General features: G+C 39.5%; 1 protein-coding gene across 1 annotated transcript in view; it reads right to left on the bottom strand.

Moving 5' to 3' along the window:
* LOC121170719 (coiled-coil domain-containing protein 7-like) overlaps positions 1-19,361 on the bottom strand; it is a 126,163-nt gene extending 106,802 nt beyond the window's left edge. Inside the window, exons 1-6 of the mRNA XM_041001958.1 lie at positions 19,083-19,361; positions 17,367-17,450; positions 10,519-10,602; positions 8,975-8,995; positions 8,401-8,433; positions 31-179 (exon numbers count right to left, since the gene is read on the bottom strand). Of these exons, the coding sequence (XP_040857892.1) occupies positions 31-179; positions 8,401-8,433; positions 8,975-8,995; positions 10,519-10,602; positions 17,367-17,450; positions 19,083-19,361 (650 nt within the window). The remainder of the gene's footprint in view (positions 1-30; positions 180-8,400; positions 8,434-8,974; positions 8,996-10,518; positions 10,603-17,366; positions 17,451-19,082) is intronic.
* Between the last annotated feature and the right edge of the window lie 269 nt (positions 19,362-19,630).

Genomic DNA, 19,630 nt, shown 5'->3' with positions numbered 1-19,630 from the left:
TTGTTTGTTTAATTTTTCTATTTCACTTACATGGGTACAGATTCCTGCCAAGAATGCCTTCTAGGTTCATCTTCATTCTGCAAAATGTGTGCAGTGCTTGGAGTGACTGGCTGATTAGCTGCTGCAAGTTCTAGAAGAGCTGGATCTTGACTTAGGATCTCCTGACCTTGTTCCAATTCCTCAAAGAAATTTCATGACTTCATTTATCAAATCATAGTATTTTTATATCATCTACATCTAGGGTCAAATACTGATATATTATACAAACCAAAGTACATAAGCAATTACAAATCAACTTACATAATCAATTTTCAGTAAAATTACACCTACTGATGACTTTCACATGCCAAATTTGAAATCCAACCCTTTGCTTATTATTTCAATAAACTGACATTTTAAGAAAGTTTGGTAAGTGTAACAAAATATTTAAGGGAGGCCAGTATTATGGCAGTGTGCATTGAATCATTTCTTGCAATGCCAGCATCCCATGATTGCTGGTTTGAATTCCAGCTGCCCTATTTCCAATACAGTATCTAAATAATGTGCCGGGAGAGGGGCAGACCCTGGCCCAAGTTCTAAGGTCCAAACAAGCCACAAGGGAGAACACGTGGAATTCCAGACTACTATCCTTGGTATAGCCCAACCATGGCCGTTTCTGCCATTTAGAGAATGAACTGGCAAATGAAAAATTTCTTCGTCTCTGCTTCTATCTTAAGTTTCAAAGAAACTAAACCATTGAAAGCAAAACTTTTAAATATATATATATAACAAATTATGAAATACTTATTTGTCCTACGTTCCTTACATCATACGATCATACGCTTTAATAAACTTTGCTCCCTTTTTAAAGAAACGTATTGGTTTGAGTTAGAGAAAAGAATAGATGAAGACAGAAGAGAGATCTTCCATCTTCTGGTTTACTCCCCAGATAGCTGAAATAGCCAAGGATAGGCCAACCAAGCCAAGAGCCAAGAGCTTCATCTGGGATTCCCACAAGGCTGGCCCAAGCACTTGGGTCATCTTCTTCAGATTTCCAAAAACATTAGAGACAGATGGGACATGGAACAGCTGGTGCACAAACTGGCACCAATATGAGATGCCTGTGTCACAGGCAATGGCTTTACCAGCGATGTCACAATGCCAATCCTAGTAGCTTGCTATTCAAGGCTAATAGTTGCCACTAACTCCAAATGTTTCACATTTAAAGGTTATGATCTGAAAATCATCCGTATGAGTTTTTCACTCACTCTGTAACAGATCAACCCTGAAAATAAGGGATAATCGGTAATATTCAGAGAGTAAGATAATACGCCATATTTAGTATTCTATGTAAAGGTTCTTCTTAAGGGGAATTTAGCAAAAATCAGTGTCAAAAAGCCACAGTGAAGAAAACCTAGGAGCAGTCAGTATGCAAAGACATATGTATGAAGAATAGCAACTAGAGTCAGGCGGGTTTGATAGAATACCAGATAATCAATCATGTAAACACCTCCAACACTTATAACAGGAGGAAAAGCTAGAGAAAAAGTCAAGAAACATTCCTAATACCTAGCAAAGAGAAATTCTAGAACCAAAAATTTAAAACACAGATTTCATCGTAGTTTTTGGAATAGAATATGTACATAATTCCAAGAACCATCACAAATGGTCCCAATGGCCACAGTTCGGCCAGGTGAAAACCATGATGCAGAAGTTTGAATCAGGTCTCCCGTGTGGATGACAGGGGCCTATGCATTTGAAATACCCTCTCTCTTGGCTTTCCTAGGTCTTCAGCAGAGAGCTGGATCACAAGTGCAGCAGTCAGGACATGAACTTGTATCCATAAGGGAGGCCAGCACTGCATGCAGCTTAGGCCACGATTTCAGCCCTGATTTTTTTCTTTTCATTAAGCTGATACACTGCATTTCCAAATAGAGATTTTAACAAAGATCGAATAGAGCTAAAGGAACATGGAATATTAGGATTAGAAAGCAGAACACTTCACAGAGACTTCTGGGGTGCTGGTTTCAAAACAACCTTGAGAAGGCTATGCTCCAACTTCATTCTGCATTTCTCTGATGCATGTCACAGAATATCCCAAAGGTTCAACATGCATCACTGTTAACACAAAGAGCACTCAGTGATTCTCAAATATTAGCAGACATAAGAATCCCCTAAGAGCACCTGCGAAAGGGGCAGATATGCAAACATGTCTAAATTCATAAATGTTCTTTATATCAGGTATACTATGTGAAATCTGAGCATGATGCAACAACATTATAATACACATTCCTTAAAATGCAAAAGGTAACACAACTGCTTTGGTGATGTAACTCACATGCAATATTAAGAAAATACTCAAGTAACTAGTAAAAAAAAAAAAAAGCAAATCCTGCAATTGAAATTTCAGCCAGGAGTCATCTTGGGGATTACAAATGTATGAACTGGGACATCAGGCATACTGGCAATGATGGAACATAGTACAAAGGCTTGCACAGCACATGCAGAGTGACGTGTACACATTTGATTGCTATGTATGAGGTGGAATCCACAATCTGCAAAGGGAAGACTGAGCAGTGGGCATAAACAGAGAGGAAAATGTCAAGAATGGCTATCCAACTGGATAAAAGTATCGTTACCTGGGACAAACAATATTAGAAGGTTGGAGAACGGGGAATACGTAAGAGAAAATTACCAACGCTACTGAGAAGGAAGAGGTGACAGACTCCAAAACATAACTGGGTAGGCACAGTATCTCCATTTGAATTCGATCATGGGAAGAAAAGAATAGACAACATATTGGTAATACAAATGAAGGAGTACCAACCATCAGCTTGGCTGAGAATGAAGACAGAAAAGGAGAGGAAATAGGCTTTAGACAGTCAGTGGCTGACATGGGCTGATACCTTTTTCAGAAATGCAACAGAACTTGCAGGAAGTACTTTGGAGTAACTGTCTGTGAACTACTGTGTTACTTTACACACTAGTGTTTTATGGCGTAATTATAGGCCCAGAGGAAGCAAATTCCAGTTTATTCAGCTTATTTCTATTGGGTCCGATGAAAAATGAAACAAGTAAATATCAGGAAATCAAAATCACAAGGAAGGTCTTCAAGTTGATTAGAGAAACAGCTAAACAGGGCCCTGCGTGGTGGTGCAGTGGTTAAGGTCCTCGCCTTGCACGCCCTGGATCCCATATGGGCGCCAGTTCTAATCCCGGCAGCTCCGCTTCCCTTCCAGCTCCCTGCCTGTGGCCCGGGAAAGCAGTCGAGGACGGCCCAAAGCCTTGGGACCCTGCACCCACGTGGGAGTCCCGGAAGAGGCTCCTGGCTTCAGATCGGCATAGCATCGGCCATTGCGCTCACTTGGGGAATGAATCATCGGACGGAAGATCTTCCTCTCTGTCTCTCCTCTCTGTATATCCGCCTTTCCAATAAAAAAATAATAAAAATAAATCTTAAAAAAAAAAAAAGAAAGAAAAACAGCTAAACAGAATTCAAGAAAGTCTTGTAAACAAGAAATGGCCAGAGCAGTATTAACAGTACAGAAGTACACCACATAACACTTCAGTCATAGACCTCAGTGGTGGTCCAATGAGGTTATATCATCCAGTGATGCTGAAGGAATCTTAGTTTTTAAAGTACACACTAAAAATCGCCTAATGACACATTTGTCAGAGTGTATCTTTGCCATTAAGTGATGCACAACTATAGTTGGAAAGCTAGAGAATTACAACGCAAGCATGACTTGCCTGGGTAGGTGTTTGCGCAGTAGCTGAGACAACAAGCCTGCATCCCACATTGCAGAACTTCGGTTTGAGTCCCAGCTCTGTTCCCGAGTCCAGCTTCCTGTTAATGTGCTCCCCAGAGGGGCACAGTGGTGGCTCCAGGGATCTGATTATTGCTAATAGCCCATGTTTTTACTGCTGAGGAAGATCTGATTGTCTACTTACCACTCATTATTTAGTGGGGAATTAAGCTTTCAAATAAAGAAAATTAATAGCATGGCAATGTAAAAATTAAAAGAAAAATGCTAAAGGAGAGAAAGATTAAAGGAGGGAAAAGATAGGTGGGAAATAGTATGACGTTCTTAAAACTGTATATTCAAAATACATAAAATGCGTTGCCTTTATACAAGAAAAAACTTTCTCCTCTTTCTCTTTGTTTCAAATAAATACTTAATACTTAACTTATATTTCAAATAGTAAGTTGGGCCTGGCGGCATGGCCTAGCAGCTAAAGTCCTCGCCTGGAATGCACCGGGATCCCATAAATGGGATCCCAGCAGCTCCACTTCCCATCCAGCTCCCTGCATGTGGCCTGGGAAAGCAGTTGAGGATGGCCCAAACCCGTGGGACTCTGTGCCCTTGTGGGAGACCTGAAAGAACTTCCTGGTTCCCGGCTTCGGATCAGCACAGCACAGGCCAATTCACTTGGAGAGCGAATCATTGGACGGAAGATCTTTCTTTCTGTCTCTCCTCTTCTCTGTATCATTTTATGATTCAGTTCCATAGGATCCTGGTATTTCCCTTATCCTAGCCCAAATTCCAACCCCTCCTTGCCTAGTTCCTCTATATCATTACTAACATATAGTTCTTCAGACTCAGTCATATGTCCATCATTGCAGGCATGGACAATGGCAGAGTCCAGAATCCTATTGTCAAGATATAGTAAACAGTTTCATTGTAAGTCCATCTTTGTCTGGAAGTACAAATGCATACTACATTGTATCCTCACATCTGGATATGTCAGCCTCCATTTCACAGCTACTGTATAGCCCTCAAATGAAAAGTCATATTACAAAATCAGCAATAGAAAGAAAAATAGACATTTACAATGCCATGAAGTTAAATGACATGTTACTAGATTCAACAGTCTCCATTACACAGCTACTATACATCCCCTTAAATGAAGAGCCACAAAACAAAATCAGTATCAGGAAGAAAAAAGAAATTAACAACACCATGAAGTTAAATAACATGCTACTAAATGACTAACGTGTAGCTGAAGAAATGAAAATCACAGAACCTTCTTGAAGAAAATGATGCCACTGTATGATCTATGAGTCACTGAATGCTTTAAACAGAAGAAAGTGTTTTGAAGAGATGAAACCAACAGAAAACATCAAAACCCATGTGACAGAGTTTCCACTGATTTTTGTGAAGTGTGTCTCTTCTAGACAATAAACAGATGGGTTTTGTTTTTTAATCCAGTCTGCTAATCTATGACATTTGCTTGAGCTTAAGCCATTTACATTCAGAGTTAATAAATATGGGTGGTACTTTAGTGCTGTCATTTTAGGAATGGGTTGCTCATTGGTTTGGTCTTCTGTTGCCATTTTACTGGGATGTTCTTCCCATTTGCCTTTGGTTTTGGTAGGTGCTATTCCTCTTCTCTGTCAAGAGAACATCTTGAAGTATCATTTAGTAGGACAGGTTTGGAAGAAGCAAACTCTTCTAACTTTTCTTTAGTGTGGAAGAATTTCATTTCATTATCAAAGACAAAAGAAAGCTTTGCTGGGTATGTTATCCCAGGCCAACAATTTTTTTTTTTCTTTTAGAATCTGGAATATGTCACCCCATTCTCTTCTTGCCTGTAGAGTTTCCTGTGAGAGATCTCCTGTGAGTTTAATTGGCATTCCTTTATATGTCAATTGATTTTTTTCACGTGCATATTTAAGGATCTTTTCCTTATGTTCGATTGAAGAGAGCTTGATTATCATGTGTCTTGGTGAAGATTGCTTCTGATCAAGCCCGTTGGAGTTCAGTGCCCCTCCTTGTTGTTGTTTCCCAATTCTTTCTCCAGATTAGGGAAATTTTCCTTGATTATTTCATTAAATAGATTTGTAAAACCAGTTTCTCTTTCTGCACATTCTGGGACTCCCATAACTCTTCTATTTGGCCTCTTAATAGTGTCTTTCAACTCTTGAATACTTTTTTTTTTTTTTGGCCTAATCCAGCTCTGCTTCCAGCTTCTTCTTTGTTTCCCTGTGATGACAGGAAATAGCTTTCAATTCTGAGATTCTTTCTTCTGCTTGCTTCATTCTATTTTGGAGACTCTCCACTGTTTTTTTCATTTGCTCTACTGTGTTCTTAATTTCTGATATATCAGCCTTGATTTGCTTTATTGCTTTCTTAAATTCTTTGAACCCTTGTATGTGCTTCTCATTGTTGATCAGAAGCTTTAAAATGAGTTTTATGAATTCTGAGTCCCCCATTTTCTCGATGTCTTCCTCCATGAACTCTGAGGTTGGCATATGGCTTTGCTCCTTTGCAGGGGAGTTTTCAGTAATATTCATTGTGCCTTTGTCTCTTCTTTTGCTCTTGGTCATTGTACTTCTGGTTAGCAGAGTCTTCTCCTTGGGGCAGGTTTCTAAGCTCAGTCACCCACAGGTCTACAATGAGATTTTACTTATTGCAGTTGGTACATAACTCTTTGCTTCAAGCCACTTGTGCCACAACCTCCAGTGAGTTCCAGGTCTGGGTTCTCATTTTAGATTTCCACCAAGAATTCCATAGCATCAGCTCCTGGTTCACCACTCTCCTCTTCCTGTGATACCGTGCTTAGGCCGTACTGCTGTCTCTGCAACCTTTCTCCCACTTCCGGTTGGAACAGATCCCAGGATTAGAGAGACACCAGTCGTCCTATCTAGTTAGGTTGTTGGTGGCACTGATTTTGTTGGAACCTGTTGAACATTAGGTCTGGGTGCCACATCAACCTATTTTGACCCGTAAGATGCCACAGTCAGTATTATTTTCCTGCAGGACCAGTGCAATCCATGGAACTCAGTGAATTCTCGTGAGCTCAGCACATGCGCAGTTCATTGTTGTCTCCTGAAGTCCCAAAGCTTTTGCCACAGTGTACAAAATGGCGCCTTACATGCCACTACTAGAGTTCTTGATCTGCTGGCTGTCAGATCTGAGGGCTACCCAGACCTGTCTTGGGTGGAACCTGTAGAACGCAAAGTTGATGCAGTTCACTGAGTCAGAAATGAGTTCACTCCCAGCTCAGCGCACGCACGCTCAGTTCTTTCCCTTGCCTTTGCCTCATTAAGCAAAATTGTGCCCAATTTGGTTGTAGGGGGCTGACTGGGCTGTGAAATTCAACCTGTTCTTGCACTGCCCGTCTGGGATCTGCTCCTCTGTCTCTGCTCCTGGTCAAATCAAACGGACCAGCAAGACAGATCATTTTTTGGGTTCACCTCCCAAGTTTCCAGTTAAAGTCCCTTTCCACCTGGTTGTTGGTGGAGTTCCCGCTGCTGGTGGAGTTGAGAGTGCCGTTAGCTAAATGCTGCTGGAGTATCATTCACTGCAACACCACAGCTTTGTGTCCGCTGCTTTCCTGTGTCTGTCAGTCTCCAGGTACCCCTCTGCTGTTGTTCTGTCCTTTCCTATTTCCTGGAATGTGTCCTCTCTGCTTCATCCTGATTAATATGGCCTTACCCTATTCCACTATCTTGATTCTCCCTATTTACCCTTTAATTTAAATGCTTTAAGAGATGAATCTCTTTTCAGTGAACAGTCTCTGCAATACATAATTGTTTAATCTGAATAAACACATGCACAGCCAAGAGAGAACTGCAATCAAACTGCAAATCACCAAAACTATTCTGAATTATTCTGTCATATTAACAGCATATACAGTGAAAATCCCTAAGGACTAAGGTCAATAATTTTCAAAACTATGGCAACATACCTAAAATTAAAAATATAAAAGAACATCAGTAAAAAAAATAATATAAAGTTAAATATATACTTTTATATATGTGCAAGTATCATAAGCATATTTTTTTAAAATACAGGAGCATTTAAAAAACATTTATTTTTATTAGAAAGTCAGATATACTATACAGAGAGGAGGAGAAACAGAAAGGAAGATCTCTGTCTAATGGTTCACTCCCCAAGCGTCCACAATGGTTAGAGCTGAGCCAATCTGAAGCCAGCAGCCAGGAGCTCTTGGCTTCTGGCTGCATATTGGTTCTTCAATGCGAGTACAGGGTTCCAAGGCTTTGGGCCGTCCTCCACTGCTTTCCCGGGCCACAAGCAGGGAGCTGGATGGAAAGCAGGGCTGTTGGAATTGGAACCAGGGCCCACATGGAATCCAGGTGTGTGCAAGGCTAGGGTACCACGGTGGGCCCAGGAACAATTTTAAGATTGATAAATTATCTTGTCACTCTTCTACACGTTAAAAATCATTCTAAGTTTAAATTGTTCAACTTTAGGACAGAAAAATCTATCAATCATGGAGCATATCATATGAATGGTAATACATGGAAATTATTGAGAAACATGCTTTGCACTTACTCTTCATCTAAATTAAAAGATTTATGATCAATGCTCACATTTTTTTAAAATTCTACACACTTCAAACTGATTTTCACAAAAGTTAAAATGTTATTTAACAGTTAACAAATATAAAACTTACTTCATATAGCTGACTGACTTGTCCATGAAACCACTTTTTAAAAAGAGAAAAAAAAAGAAGCAATTAATAACGAGCAAATTTCTGCATATGAATGTGCATGCATTTGTGCGTTCTGTGTCTGTCACTCTTCACCTATCACGTATCCGTCCTAATCAGAACATCATTTACACGTCACAGTAAGATGAAGGTAATTTAAAATGATCAGTGGATTTCAGAGTTAGCCTCCCCAAAACATGAGCATCTTAGTCAGTAAGATGATTGCATTCTGCAAGCTGGATTCAATTCCCAGCTACAGCTCTTGACAACTGCTCTCCAACAGTGATGGTTCAATAAGCTGAGTCCCAGTCTCCCATGTAGGACACCTGGACTGAGTCCTACAGTTCAACCTAATCCCAGCTGCTGAAGGAAATGTGAGGAGAAAACCAGTGGATGCAATTTCTGTCTGTATGTACTTCTTTATTTTTCTCTCTCTCTGCATCTCAAATATTTGTTGTAACTCAGAAAATCAGAATTCATTTACATATTTTTCTCTATTAAGTTTCAGAATGATCAAATTGTAACACATTGAACGTACCTTAGAAAGAGATCCCAGAATCTGGAAAATAAAGATTTAAATAGCACATTTAAAAATAAAATTTCTCACATACTTAGTTTAGGGTTTTTTTTTAAATTTTAATCACAAACATGCACTAATTGCTAAAATAAAATTTTATAAATCTGCAGTGTATAATTACAATTTTATACCTAATGTTTGCAATCCATGTCTTCTAGACAACTTCTTCCAGAATAAAAAAATAATTTCAGGTCCCACAACAATTTGCATAAATCATTTTATTTTTTTTCTTAATACAAATAAGGAGTAAGATTTAAATGCCTCTCCTAAGTGCCTATCTGACAAGCACTAACAGTCTACAGAATCAGAAACCCAGACGATGGAGCCAGCAATGATCTAATCCTCTAGGTGATTGTTTTCATATTCAAAGTTCCAGGATCAATAGGTGAAATTATCAAAAAGAACAGACCTAAGCAAATGGGTTTGAAACCCTCTAGAAAATAAGCCGAAACAAACAAGAATCCATGAATGAAGCAAAATGCTTTCAGTTAGCTACAGGTTTGTAAAGCAATGTCCACTGAGGCATATTGTCCTGGATTAAACATCGTTCATTCTACCATGAAATGAGACTCTAATGTTATCCAAACCTCCCTTACTGTCTCTGTGAACCTGATGGAAAAAGTATAAATCCATTCAAACACTTTTTGTAGCTAGAGGGCAGTAGCTTTCTCAATGACTTTACCTCTTACGTTCAATCGTCTGAAAATGTTGTGTTCAGGAGAATGGTTCTGATTTACCATTTATGATGCTTGGGCGTTTAGGCATCCAGGAAGTGCATTTTGTTGTCATTAAATCAGGGAAATTCTCAGTAAAATTCCTATTGTGTCAAATATTTCTTCTATTTCTTATGCTCCTTATTCCCCCTTACGCTTCTTCTTTTCATTTTGCATACATTACAATATTTGTAACTTCCCAGAGATTTGGGATGTTCTCTAATTTTAATATATTTTAAAATCCTTTCTGTGTTGGCAACCTTGATTGAGCTATCCTCAACTTAACATTTGTTCCTTATTGGTGTCCAGCCCATCGGTAAGCCCATTAAGGGCTTTTTTCATTTCAACGTATTATTCTTTTTCTTTTTTTTTTTTTAACCTCCAGGAATGACTTACACTTGTCTCTTAGAAATTCACCTCTTCATATCACATCTATTTTATTCATGTAAACACTCAGCACACTGATTCAAAACTTAGCACACTGATCATATTGTTAGTCTGATAACTCCAAGAACCCTATCATATGTGAATCTAATTGGGATGCTTGAAAATCTTTCATATTACATTATCACATGTTACTATTCTTCATGATTTTTTTTTTGTCAGATCTGTGTTTCTTTTAAACTACCCTGCTTTGGAGTTCAGTTTATTACATGGTACCTCTCCTGAGTGGCCCTATTTGATTTCGCTCTGTTCATACATCAAGCATTGAATATGAAGCTAATGTTGCTGACAGGACATCACAGTGAAGTTTTAAAACTAATATACATGCCAGTTTAACAGAATACATACGGTATGTTCCTGTTTAACCGCTGATTCCAGCTGCGCTGCTAAATGTGAACAACACATCAAGAATGATTTCATATTCTCTTCAACCTTAAAGAACAGAAAAACATCATTTTACATTTATTTCAGACGGCATAGTCATACCATTCTATTTTTAACTTATTTACCTTTAAAAACTATTTGTTTTTGGTATAATTTAGGTTCTTTTTTTTTAAAAAAGATTTATTTATTTATTGGAAAGTCAGATACACAGAGAAAGGAGAGACAGAGAGGAAGATGTTCCGTCCGATGATTCACTCCCCAAGTGAGCGCAACAGCCGATGCTATGCCAATCCGAAGCTAGGATCCAGGAACTTTCTTCCAGGTCTCCCACGCGGGTGCAGGGTCCCAAAGATTTGGGTCGTCCTCGACTACTTTCCCAGGCCACAAGCAGGGAGCTGGATGGGAAGTGGAGCTGCCGGGATTAGAACCGGCGCCCATATGGGATCCCGGTGCATTCCAGGCAAGGACTTTAGCTGCTAGGCCATGCCGCTGGGCCCAATTTAGGTTCTTTCAATTAAAAAAGAACATAAGACTTGTGACTCAATTTCTATATCAGGAAATTCTCCCAAGGAAAACAGGAGGAAGACAGTATATTCTGGAGCGTGGCCTACCCATGCATCTACCCAGTGATAGTTCTGCTTGCCCACTCTCTTATGCAGCTGGAGCTGATCAAGCATTACAACCCTAAAAGCCTGCAATCCCTGAGTGTCACGCAGTGCATTGTATTCAAAATATCTCTACTAGACTCTGTGAACTTTGATTCTAAGCATACTTGCCAAGAGCTAGATACAGCCATTTAAGCTTGTCTAACAGGAAATATAAAATGCTGTGGGAACAGATTAAACATTTCATGATTTTCTTCTACTAGAACAGTGACTTATACACAAACCACTGGATGTTGAAGATGGCTGAATAGGGGAAATACCTGCTGATTCAGAGCAGGGGCAGAAGACAGAAGAAGGCAAAGGAAGTAAATAGCCAGGGACAGTGAAAGAGAAGTCTGCAGGGGGAAATCTGCCAGAAGAAAGAGAGGGCATGCCAAGCAGCATGGAAAGTGCAACCACACAGCAACAAGTGGGTACACAGCTCCTGAAGCCAAGCTGGAAGAGATCCCGGTTCTAATCCTGGCAGACCCACTTCCCATCCAGCTCCCTGCTTATTGCCTGGGAAACCAGTGGAAGACGGTCCAAACGCTTGAGACCCTGCACCCACATGGGGGACTTGGAATAGGCTCCGGGCTCCTGGCTTCAGATTGGCTCAGCTCCAGCCATTGGGGCTGCATGGGGAGTTAATCAATAGCCAGAAGATCTTTCTCTCTGTCTCTCCTCCTCTTTATCTATATCTGAATTTCCAATAAAAATGAAATAAACCTTTTAAAAATAAATAATAAATAAAATCCAACATCAAATCAGAAAGGTCATTCACCTGGACCAAGGGATGGTTCAACATAGCAAATTAATCAGTGTGATACATAGAATTGACAAATGGAAGAATAAACAGCATGTGATTATCTCATCCGATGCAGACAAAGCATACTACAAAATACAACATCCTTTCATTATTATAACTTCATGTAAGCTGGGTATGAGAAGAACACTTCTCCACACAAGACAAAATAGAAAAACCCCAAAACCACTACCGTACTGCATGGGAAGATGCTGGCAGCAAATCCAGTAAGATCTGGAAACAACCAAGGATGCCTACTTTGACACCACTGCTAATCACGAGTTCTGGAGGTTGCAGACAGAGCCAATTGGCAAGAATAACACTCAAGAATGTTTATGCATTTCCTTGGGATACTGAAAAGAACACAAAAAATACAGGTAGATTGAACTCCACAGAGCAAGCACTTAACAGATGAACCCACAGAGCCATTTGCACACCTAAGAGTTGAATGCTGGAAGGAGAGAGGCCTTCTGCTGACATAAAATCATGAAGCAAACCAAGTGAGCCTCTAACAGCCAGTTAGCCTGGCAGACACGCTGGGATGAGAACGGTTTCCAAAGCTAAAGTCCTAACTCCATCCAACCATTTTTTTTTTCTCCAACTGTGCCCTTTCCCACCTGAATGTTGCCAAGAAGGTGGTATAAAAATAGGTGTATTCACTAGATTGACACAAATTTAAAAGACTGTCAAGCAGCGATCTCTGATAATAATGAAAAGCCACTGGAATTCTCATTCACAGCTGGTGGGAATATAAAACTGTATGGCTATGTTGTGAAATAGTCTGGCCGTTGTTTGTTAAAGAAAACATATTTACAATGTAAGCCACCACTTCTGCTCTATTACCCAAGATGACTAAATAAATATGTCCTCATATAGACTTGTATATACTTCTAGAAAGCTGAGTCACGTTATCCTGTTGTTTGTACGGTGAACTGAATCAAAATGTCAAAATGATTTAAGAATAAATAATTACATCAGGAAGATTAAAGGCATATAATCTAGTGCTTAAGGAAGTGGTTAGAATTCTGGATCCCAGTAGGAATGTCTAGGTTTGACACTCTTCTATGGCCCCTGACATCAGCTTCCCATTGATGACACCCTGACAGGAAGTAAACAGTGACTCATAGAATCAAATCTCTCCCACACACATGGGGGGCCTGGATTGAGTTTCCAGTTCCCAGGTTTGGCATGGCCCAGACCCAGACATTTTGGGCACTTGGGGTGTGAATCCATAGATGGGAGTGCTTGCTCTCTCTTGCTTCCTCTTACCATTTTTTTAAATAGTGAAGAGGAATCATAGGAGGAGTCGGAGGATGAGCTGCCGGATAAGGATTCCGATGATAATTGGGATGAAGATGAGGAAGAGAAAGCAAGTGAGACTGATGAGGATGCCGAGGAAGAGGACGAGGAGGATGGTGAAGAAAATGGTGAGGGCAGAGATGGAGAAAGTGAAAAAGAAGTAAATGGAGATTCCGATTTAGATCCGGAGAATGAGAGTGAGGAAGAATGAAGCCTGCAGAAGCCAGCCCCAGACTGAGCGCCCATTGGCCTGCCTCGTGCTGTGCTGCCAGTCCGCCTGGGGAGATGGGCTGTGGGCCTGACCACCCAGGGCTGCCTGCATCGCCCAGGCCATAGCTGTGAGTCCCACGCACCCTGCTGTCCTGGGCACCCCAGACTCCTACTGTGTAAATAAGAGTGTTTCATTCAAATGTTAATAAACTTTGCACAGTAAATAGATACATTTTCTGCAATGTACGACACCAGTGTCCAATATATGGTATATTTTTATAATATAATATTCTAGTACATTTGGTTGTGTCCAGAATTAACCTCAAGCCTCATCCTCTTGGGCTTCGGGAGCCGGACTGTGGACAGGCTCTCCTCCCGGTGAGTCCAGTGCAGGACAGTACAAGCAGAACATTAAGTTTGTTACGTTTTCATAACATAACAAGGGTAATTGCAAGCTAGAGTCAAAATGATGGAGGTTTTAAGCAAACACCGGCCATGTTCCCCACACATCTCCTGTCTGTGGTGATGTGGCTTGAGTCAGGTGGAGCGTTAGAGTGCTTCCCCTGGAGAGCCACTTATTTTTTAAACTGCCATGTGAAATATTTTTTTAGAACAACATAAGAAAATTATGATAATTAATAATGAAAGAATTAGCCATATTAAGGATTTCTCTCAACTGCCGCTTGCCTATAACGATCACCACGTATAGAGCGAGGAGTGTGCCTCGCCTGCGACTTTTTCAACGTGACTGCTGCTTTTGAAGAGGTTTTCATTTTTATTTAAATTACTATTGGATCAAAGGACAATTGTTTATATTTTTTTCCTCTTTGGTTTTGGATATTATGGATAACCTTGTTGGAAGTTTTTTCCAAAGAAAATATTTTTATAATCCAATCATTTAACGTTTATCTTCTTTTTCATTATCCACTCTGGCAGTGTTAGGGTATCTGTTTATCTTAAAAAAAAATAATAAACCTGACTCAAGAGAAAAAAAAAATGTAAAATCACAGATCCAGTCTCTATCTGATTCTCAAATTTTCTTTTTAATACTAGATCTCAAAAATCAGACAAGAAGTCAACCTAATGAAAGGTTAATGTTAAACATGTCCAGGCCAATTCAATTCTAAGAGATGAGACATTCACCAGATAAAGAACAGGCTTATTACTATTTTTTTTAATGAAACAGTACAACACCATAATAGCTTCATATACAATGTTTGCAATGCAGTAAGTATATACCCTTAGGGAGAGCAAGCAATGGTTCAATGCTTGGGAGCCTGACAACCATGTGGTAGACCTGCTTGGGTTCTAAGACTCCTGGAGCAGCTCTGAGCATTCCAAGAACTAAGGCAGTAAATAATAGAAGAGGGTCGGTCTCTCTCTTTTTCTCTCTCTCTTTCTCTCTCACTCCTCTCCGCCTACACACACACACAGACATACACACAGACACATACAGACATGTCCTAATCACACCAAAAAAAGGAAGCAAAAATTTTAAAAATTTACAAAATATATGAAGATCTATGAAACCCACTCAAAAGACAAAAGGGTAGAAGCAGGTATTCAATACAGCAGTTTAGGTCACATCCCGTATCAGATTGCTGAATTCAATTCTTGCATTGCTTTCATTGTCAAAGTCCTACTAATAAGCACTTAGGGAAAAACAGGCAATGTGGTAAGAACTTGTGTACTGGCGCTTACATGGGAGAGCTGCACTAAGTTCCTGGCTTCCTGACTCTGCCTGACCCTGTCTCAGCTGCAGGAGGAACTCTGAGGGGGAGAAACAGTGGGTGCAAGATCTCTCGCTCTTGCTCTCTCTGCCTTTCAAAAACATACATCTTTTTTTTTTTTAATTACAGGTTGTAGTATACTGTCAAAAAAGAATTTCAAAAATGACATAACCATGCAAAGAAACATGCTGGTCACACAGATAATAGAATTAGCACAAAAAACCGCTTAACCTATTATTGGTAACATCGAAGAAATTTTAGGAAAACAGAAAAAATGAAGAGAAGGATGACAGTAGAAGATACAAAAAAACTTCAACTTCAAAACATGAACCAAAAGGTACAGTCCCAGGTTGAGAAAACTGTATCAAATATTTATCAGGTAGAACTTTATAGCATAATAGAAACCAAAAAAAAAAAATGGATAAGTGAACTTGAAAAAAGGCTTATACCATCCAAAGTAAAGCAGAGAAACAAGAAAACATTGAAATAAAGAAACATAGTATGAGGTACTTCTTACTAACCAAGAAGTCTTCGACATGAGTAGTTGGACTCACATGAAAAGAGGAAGGAGCAATAGTAACATATTTGAAGAAATCATCAGTTGAGAAGAATCAGTGAAAAAATTTGACAGACTCAATCGCTGGACTCAAAGCAGAATACATGAACACAAAATTTCACCCAGATATCTATCACCACGTCACTCAACACCAACGACTAAAATCTTGAAAACAGTCAGACAAGGCAAGGCAGGGGAGAAGTAATATAACACACACAAAGCAGCAGGGGCCAATGCGACTATACTGCTTTAAGTTTCACACATTAAAGATCAAGTGGTAATTCAAGATAAACCGTGATGTTTAAGATATACATTAAGTTTCCTGAGCAGACATAAAAAGTTTTATTTAAACAAAGAGTAAATAAACCAAAATACTAAAATGTGTATAAAAATGAACCAAAAAAAGAGAAAAGGAACAAAGGGGACAAAGAATATATATGTATAAAGTAACCAGGAAGACGATAAATTAACTAACATATTAGTTAATTAGTATTCTATTTGAACCAAATGACATGAGTTTAATAAGTAAACTCTACACCAATTAAAAGACAGATTGCCAGGCTAGATGAGCAAGCTAGATGAAACTATATGCTATTCAGGGACAGGCACAGTAAATATATGGTTATGAACACTTTGAAATATATTAATATTACAATGAGGAAACCCAGAAACTTTCCACCCAGATCAAGTACACTCTAAGAATTGTCCCAAAGACAAAATAACCGCTGTTGCATTGCTGGTACGTTAATGATGGACTAGACCCGTTCGCCTAATGTGCCCTCCTATAGCCAAAATACTCAGGGCGTAACATGATTTCCTTGGGTCACTGTGCAAAAAGAAACACAAAGAAAGGGCATTTTCCCCCAACACTCAAGGCTAAAGTTATTTTTAAGCACAGAGAAGAGTTAACCAACAAGCATGAAATCAAGAAAGGTTTATCTTTAAGTTTTGAAAGTAAGGTTGGCCTTAGTCTAGGATTTGAATATACATAGCAAGGCACCGAATCAACCTGCAATCAAAACTTACAATAAACATAGACATAAAACTCCCTAAGAAAAGCCAGATGACTGTGAAAAGTCTTGCCAAGTATGTATACTGCAACTGGATATTGAGAAATATGCAAAATCCATAAATAGGTTGAAAGACACAAACCATATAGTTGCCTTAACCATTGCATTACTTTAATGTACACAATAAAGATATGTTAAAATCGGATTATATTTGTTCCTTCTATTTTATCTATCAAGGTAGAAATACAAGACAACATGTTTAAAATGCCACAGAACACATGTACTGGGGCAACAGCCTGGCCCATGCCTACACTGGATATTTTTATACCCAGTAGGCAAAAGATACAAATATTCATTAATAAGTTACAAATATTCATTAATAAGTTTGAAGTAGTTTTAAAATGAAAAAATATAAGCATACAATTTTCAAGTCCCATAAGACAATTGTTTTGGTGGATGGGGAATTTATTCTCAGGACATTTATGAAGTCTAAAAGAAAATCTAGCTGTTTTCAGCATGAATATTTCTGTTTTAGTTACGAGTTCTCACAGGTACAGTTACCTCTTCCTGCTGAGGTCCTATAGCTGTTTCTTCTTCTCCTTCTTGAGTGTTTAACCCAAATGTTTCTTCCAAACTAGAAACAAGCTGCAAAAAAAAAAAACAAAACAAATTAAACACTTTTCATAATTTAAAATTGATTCTATTGTTCCAGGACTTTGTTCATATTAGACTTGCACATATTAAGACACTATTAAGACGTGACATAGGAAAAAAGCTTCATATTTTTCAACTTATATCTTACATCATCATAGGGCAACCAAGACATTCCTTGACACTGTTCCCCAGGAAAAAAATCCTCTTCATGAGTCTACCATTTCTGTGTTGATACCTACCTAAGAAGGCAAGATTCTGCCCAAGAATGGTTCATGGATTAGGTAAGGATTCCTCAATTGATGATTTCTTGTTTTCCTCCTCTAAAGGGAGTCATAAAAATAGAAATATGAACACCAAAAGTAATACATTTTTTTACATGAAGTTTTGTTGTTGTTTATTGGAAAGGCAGACTTTCAGAGAGAACGATCCTCATTCCACTGGTTCACTCCCCAAGTGGCCATAACAGCCAGAGCTGAGCTCATTTGATCCAAAGCCAGAAACTTCTTCTGGGCCCCTGACATGGGTGCAGGCTCCCAAACCCTTGTGCCATCCTCCACTGCCCTCCCAGGGTACAGGCAGAAAACCAATAGGGAAATGCAGCAGCCAGCACAAGAACCAGCACCCATATAGGATCCAAGCATGTGCAAAGCAAGATTCAGCCACTGATCCATTGTGTTGGGCCCTAAAAGTAATGTATTTTAAAGGAATTTTTTTAGCATAACCCAAGAAATGTGAACAGGCTTGTGGTTTGGATGTTTGATGTTACATTTCACATTCATGCTTTTCATTGCTCTTGTGTGATAATTGATGTATTTGCAGTTCAATTTTAGGTGACTATAAATAAAACACAAAGAAAGAGCATTTTTTTTCTCTCACTGCAAGCTGAAGTTGTATGAAATAAAAAAGCGGCTTTTGGTTTTGTTTTTAGAAAGATTTACAGAGAGGAGAAAAGATTTTTCATCCACTGGATCATTCCTCAAGTGGCCACACGGCCAGAGCTGAGCCAATCTGAAGCCAGGAGCCAGGATCCTCCTCTAGGTGCAGGGTCCATCCTTGACTGCCTCCCCAAGCCACAAGCAGGGAGCTTGAATGGAAGTGGAACAGCCAGAGCACAAACCAGTACCTGTGTGCAATCCGGGTACGTGCAAGGCAAGTACTTTATCCACTAGGCCACTGTGCCAGGCCCTGAAATGTTTACTTTTGAAAGCTCTGCTTGCAAGGTTGCCCTTCGTGTGGCATCTGAGAAGCTGAACTGCTGCAGGGTTCTACTCATCCACTGACAGGAGTAGCTTACCATCCCTGACGGCCTGTACTATGTAGTTTGTGCTCAATACTTGCTTTCCTGTTGGAGTTCTGGAACTTTGGTCAAGCAAGACAGAGTATACCATGACCCATCTCTACCAAAATCCTGGCCATGAGTTCCTAACGATTTTCTTTAGTAGACATTCCCCATGTGTTAACATAATTCATTTCTGGAGAAGTTAAACATTCATCACTCCGAAGGGAGAAGACTGGCAAGCCTGGAATTGCCTTCCTCCAGATTTCCCCCCATCAGTTACAAATCTCAAACACGGGTATTTAGTATACGCTGATACCCAACACAGGGATCAGTAATGGTCTCACCATGCCCAGACGTTTGGTGATCATCTTAATCTTTTCATCCTTCCCCAGTAGGTCTTGTGTCTTACTCGAGGGAATAGGCAAAGCGTATCGTAAAAGGGATTCTCCTGCCGGTGGAGATCTTAAGACCATGGGCTCAGCTTTGTCACACGCTAGTTTTCTATCACGTCGCTCTTTCAGTCTATGTGACAAGGGTGACTTCAGCAGCCCTTTTTGATACATCAGTTGCGGAACATTTGCCCAGGTAGAACTTGCAGACATTATGTGCTTGGACGGCTTCATTTCCCTGTGGACTTAGCTTCCAAGTTGCAGATGAAAAAATCGAAGTCCTCCCTGCAAATAAAACATAAGAGAAAAAAACAAAATTTGACTAATGAAGATATTTTAATCAAATTCATGCACTACACTTGCTTTTATTTTTCTGATGCAGCGTTCGGAGCAGCTTGCACAGAGTACATGCACCAACCTCTGGAATCCACAATTATAATTTTGGTACATCAGAGGTAAAATCCTTAGGTGAAATAAAGAATATAGTTAACAAAGTATTCAAT

This window comes from Ochotona curzoniae, unplaced genomic scaffold (genome assembly GCF_017591425.1).
Source record: "Ochotona curzoniae isolate NIBS_2020 unplaced genomic scaffold, NIBS_Ocur_1.0 scaffold_2476, whole genome shotgun sequence".
NCBI lineage: Eukaryota > Metazoa > Chordata > Mammalia > Lagomorpha > Ochotonidae > Ochotona > Ochotona curzoniae.
The sequence above is the reverse complement of the archived record's forward strand: the minus strand, read 5'-3'. Positions and strand labels throughout refer to the sequence as shown.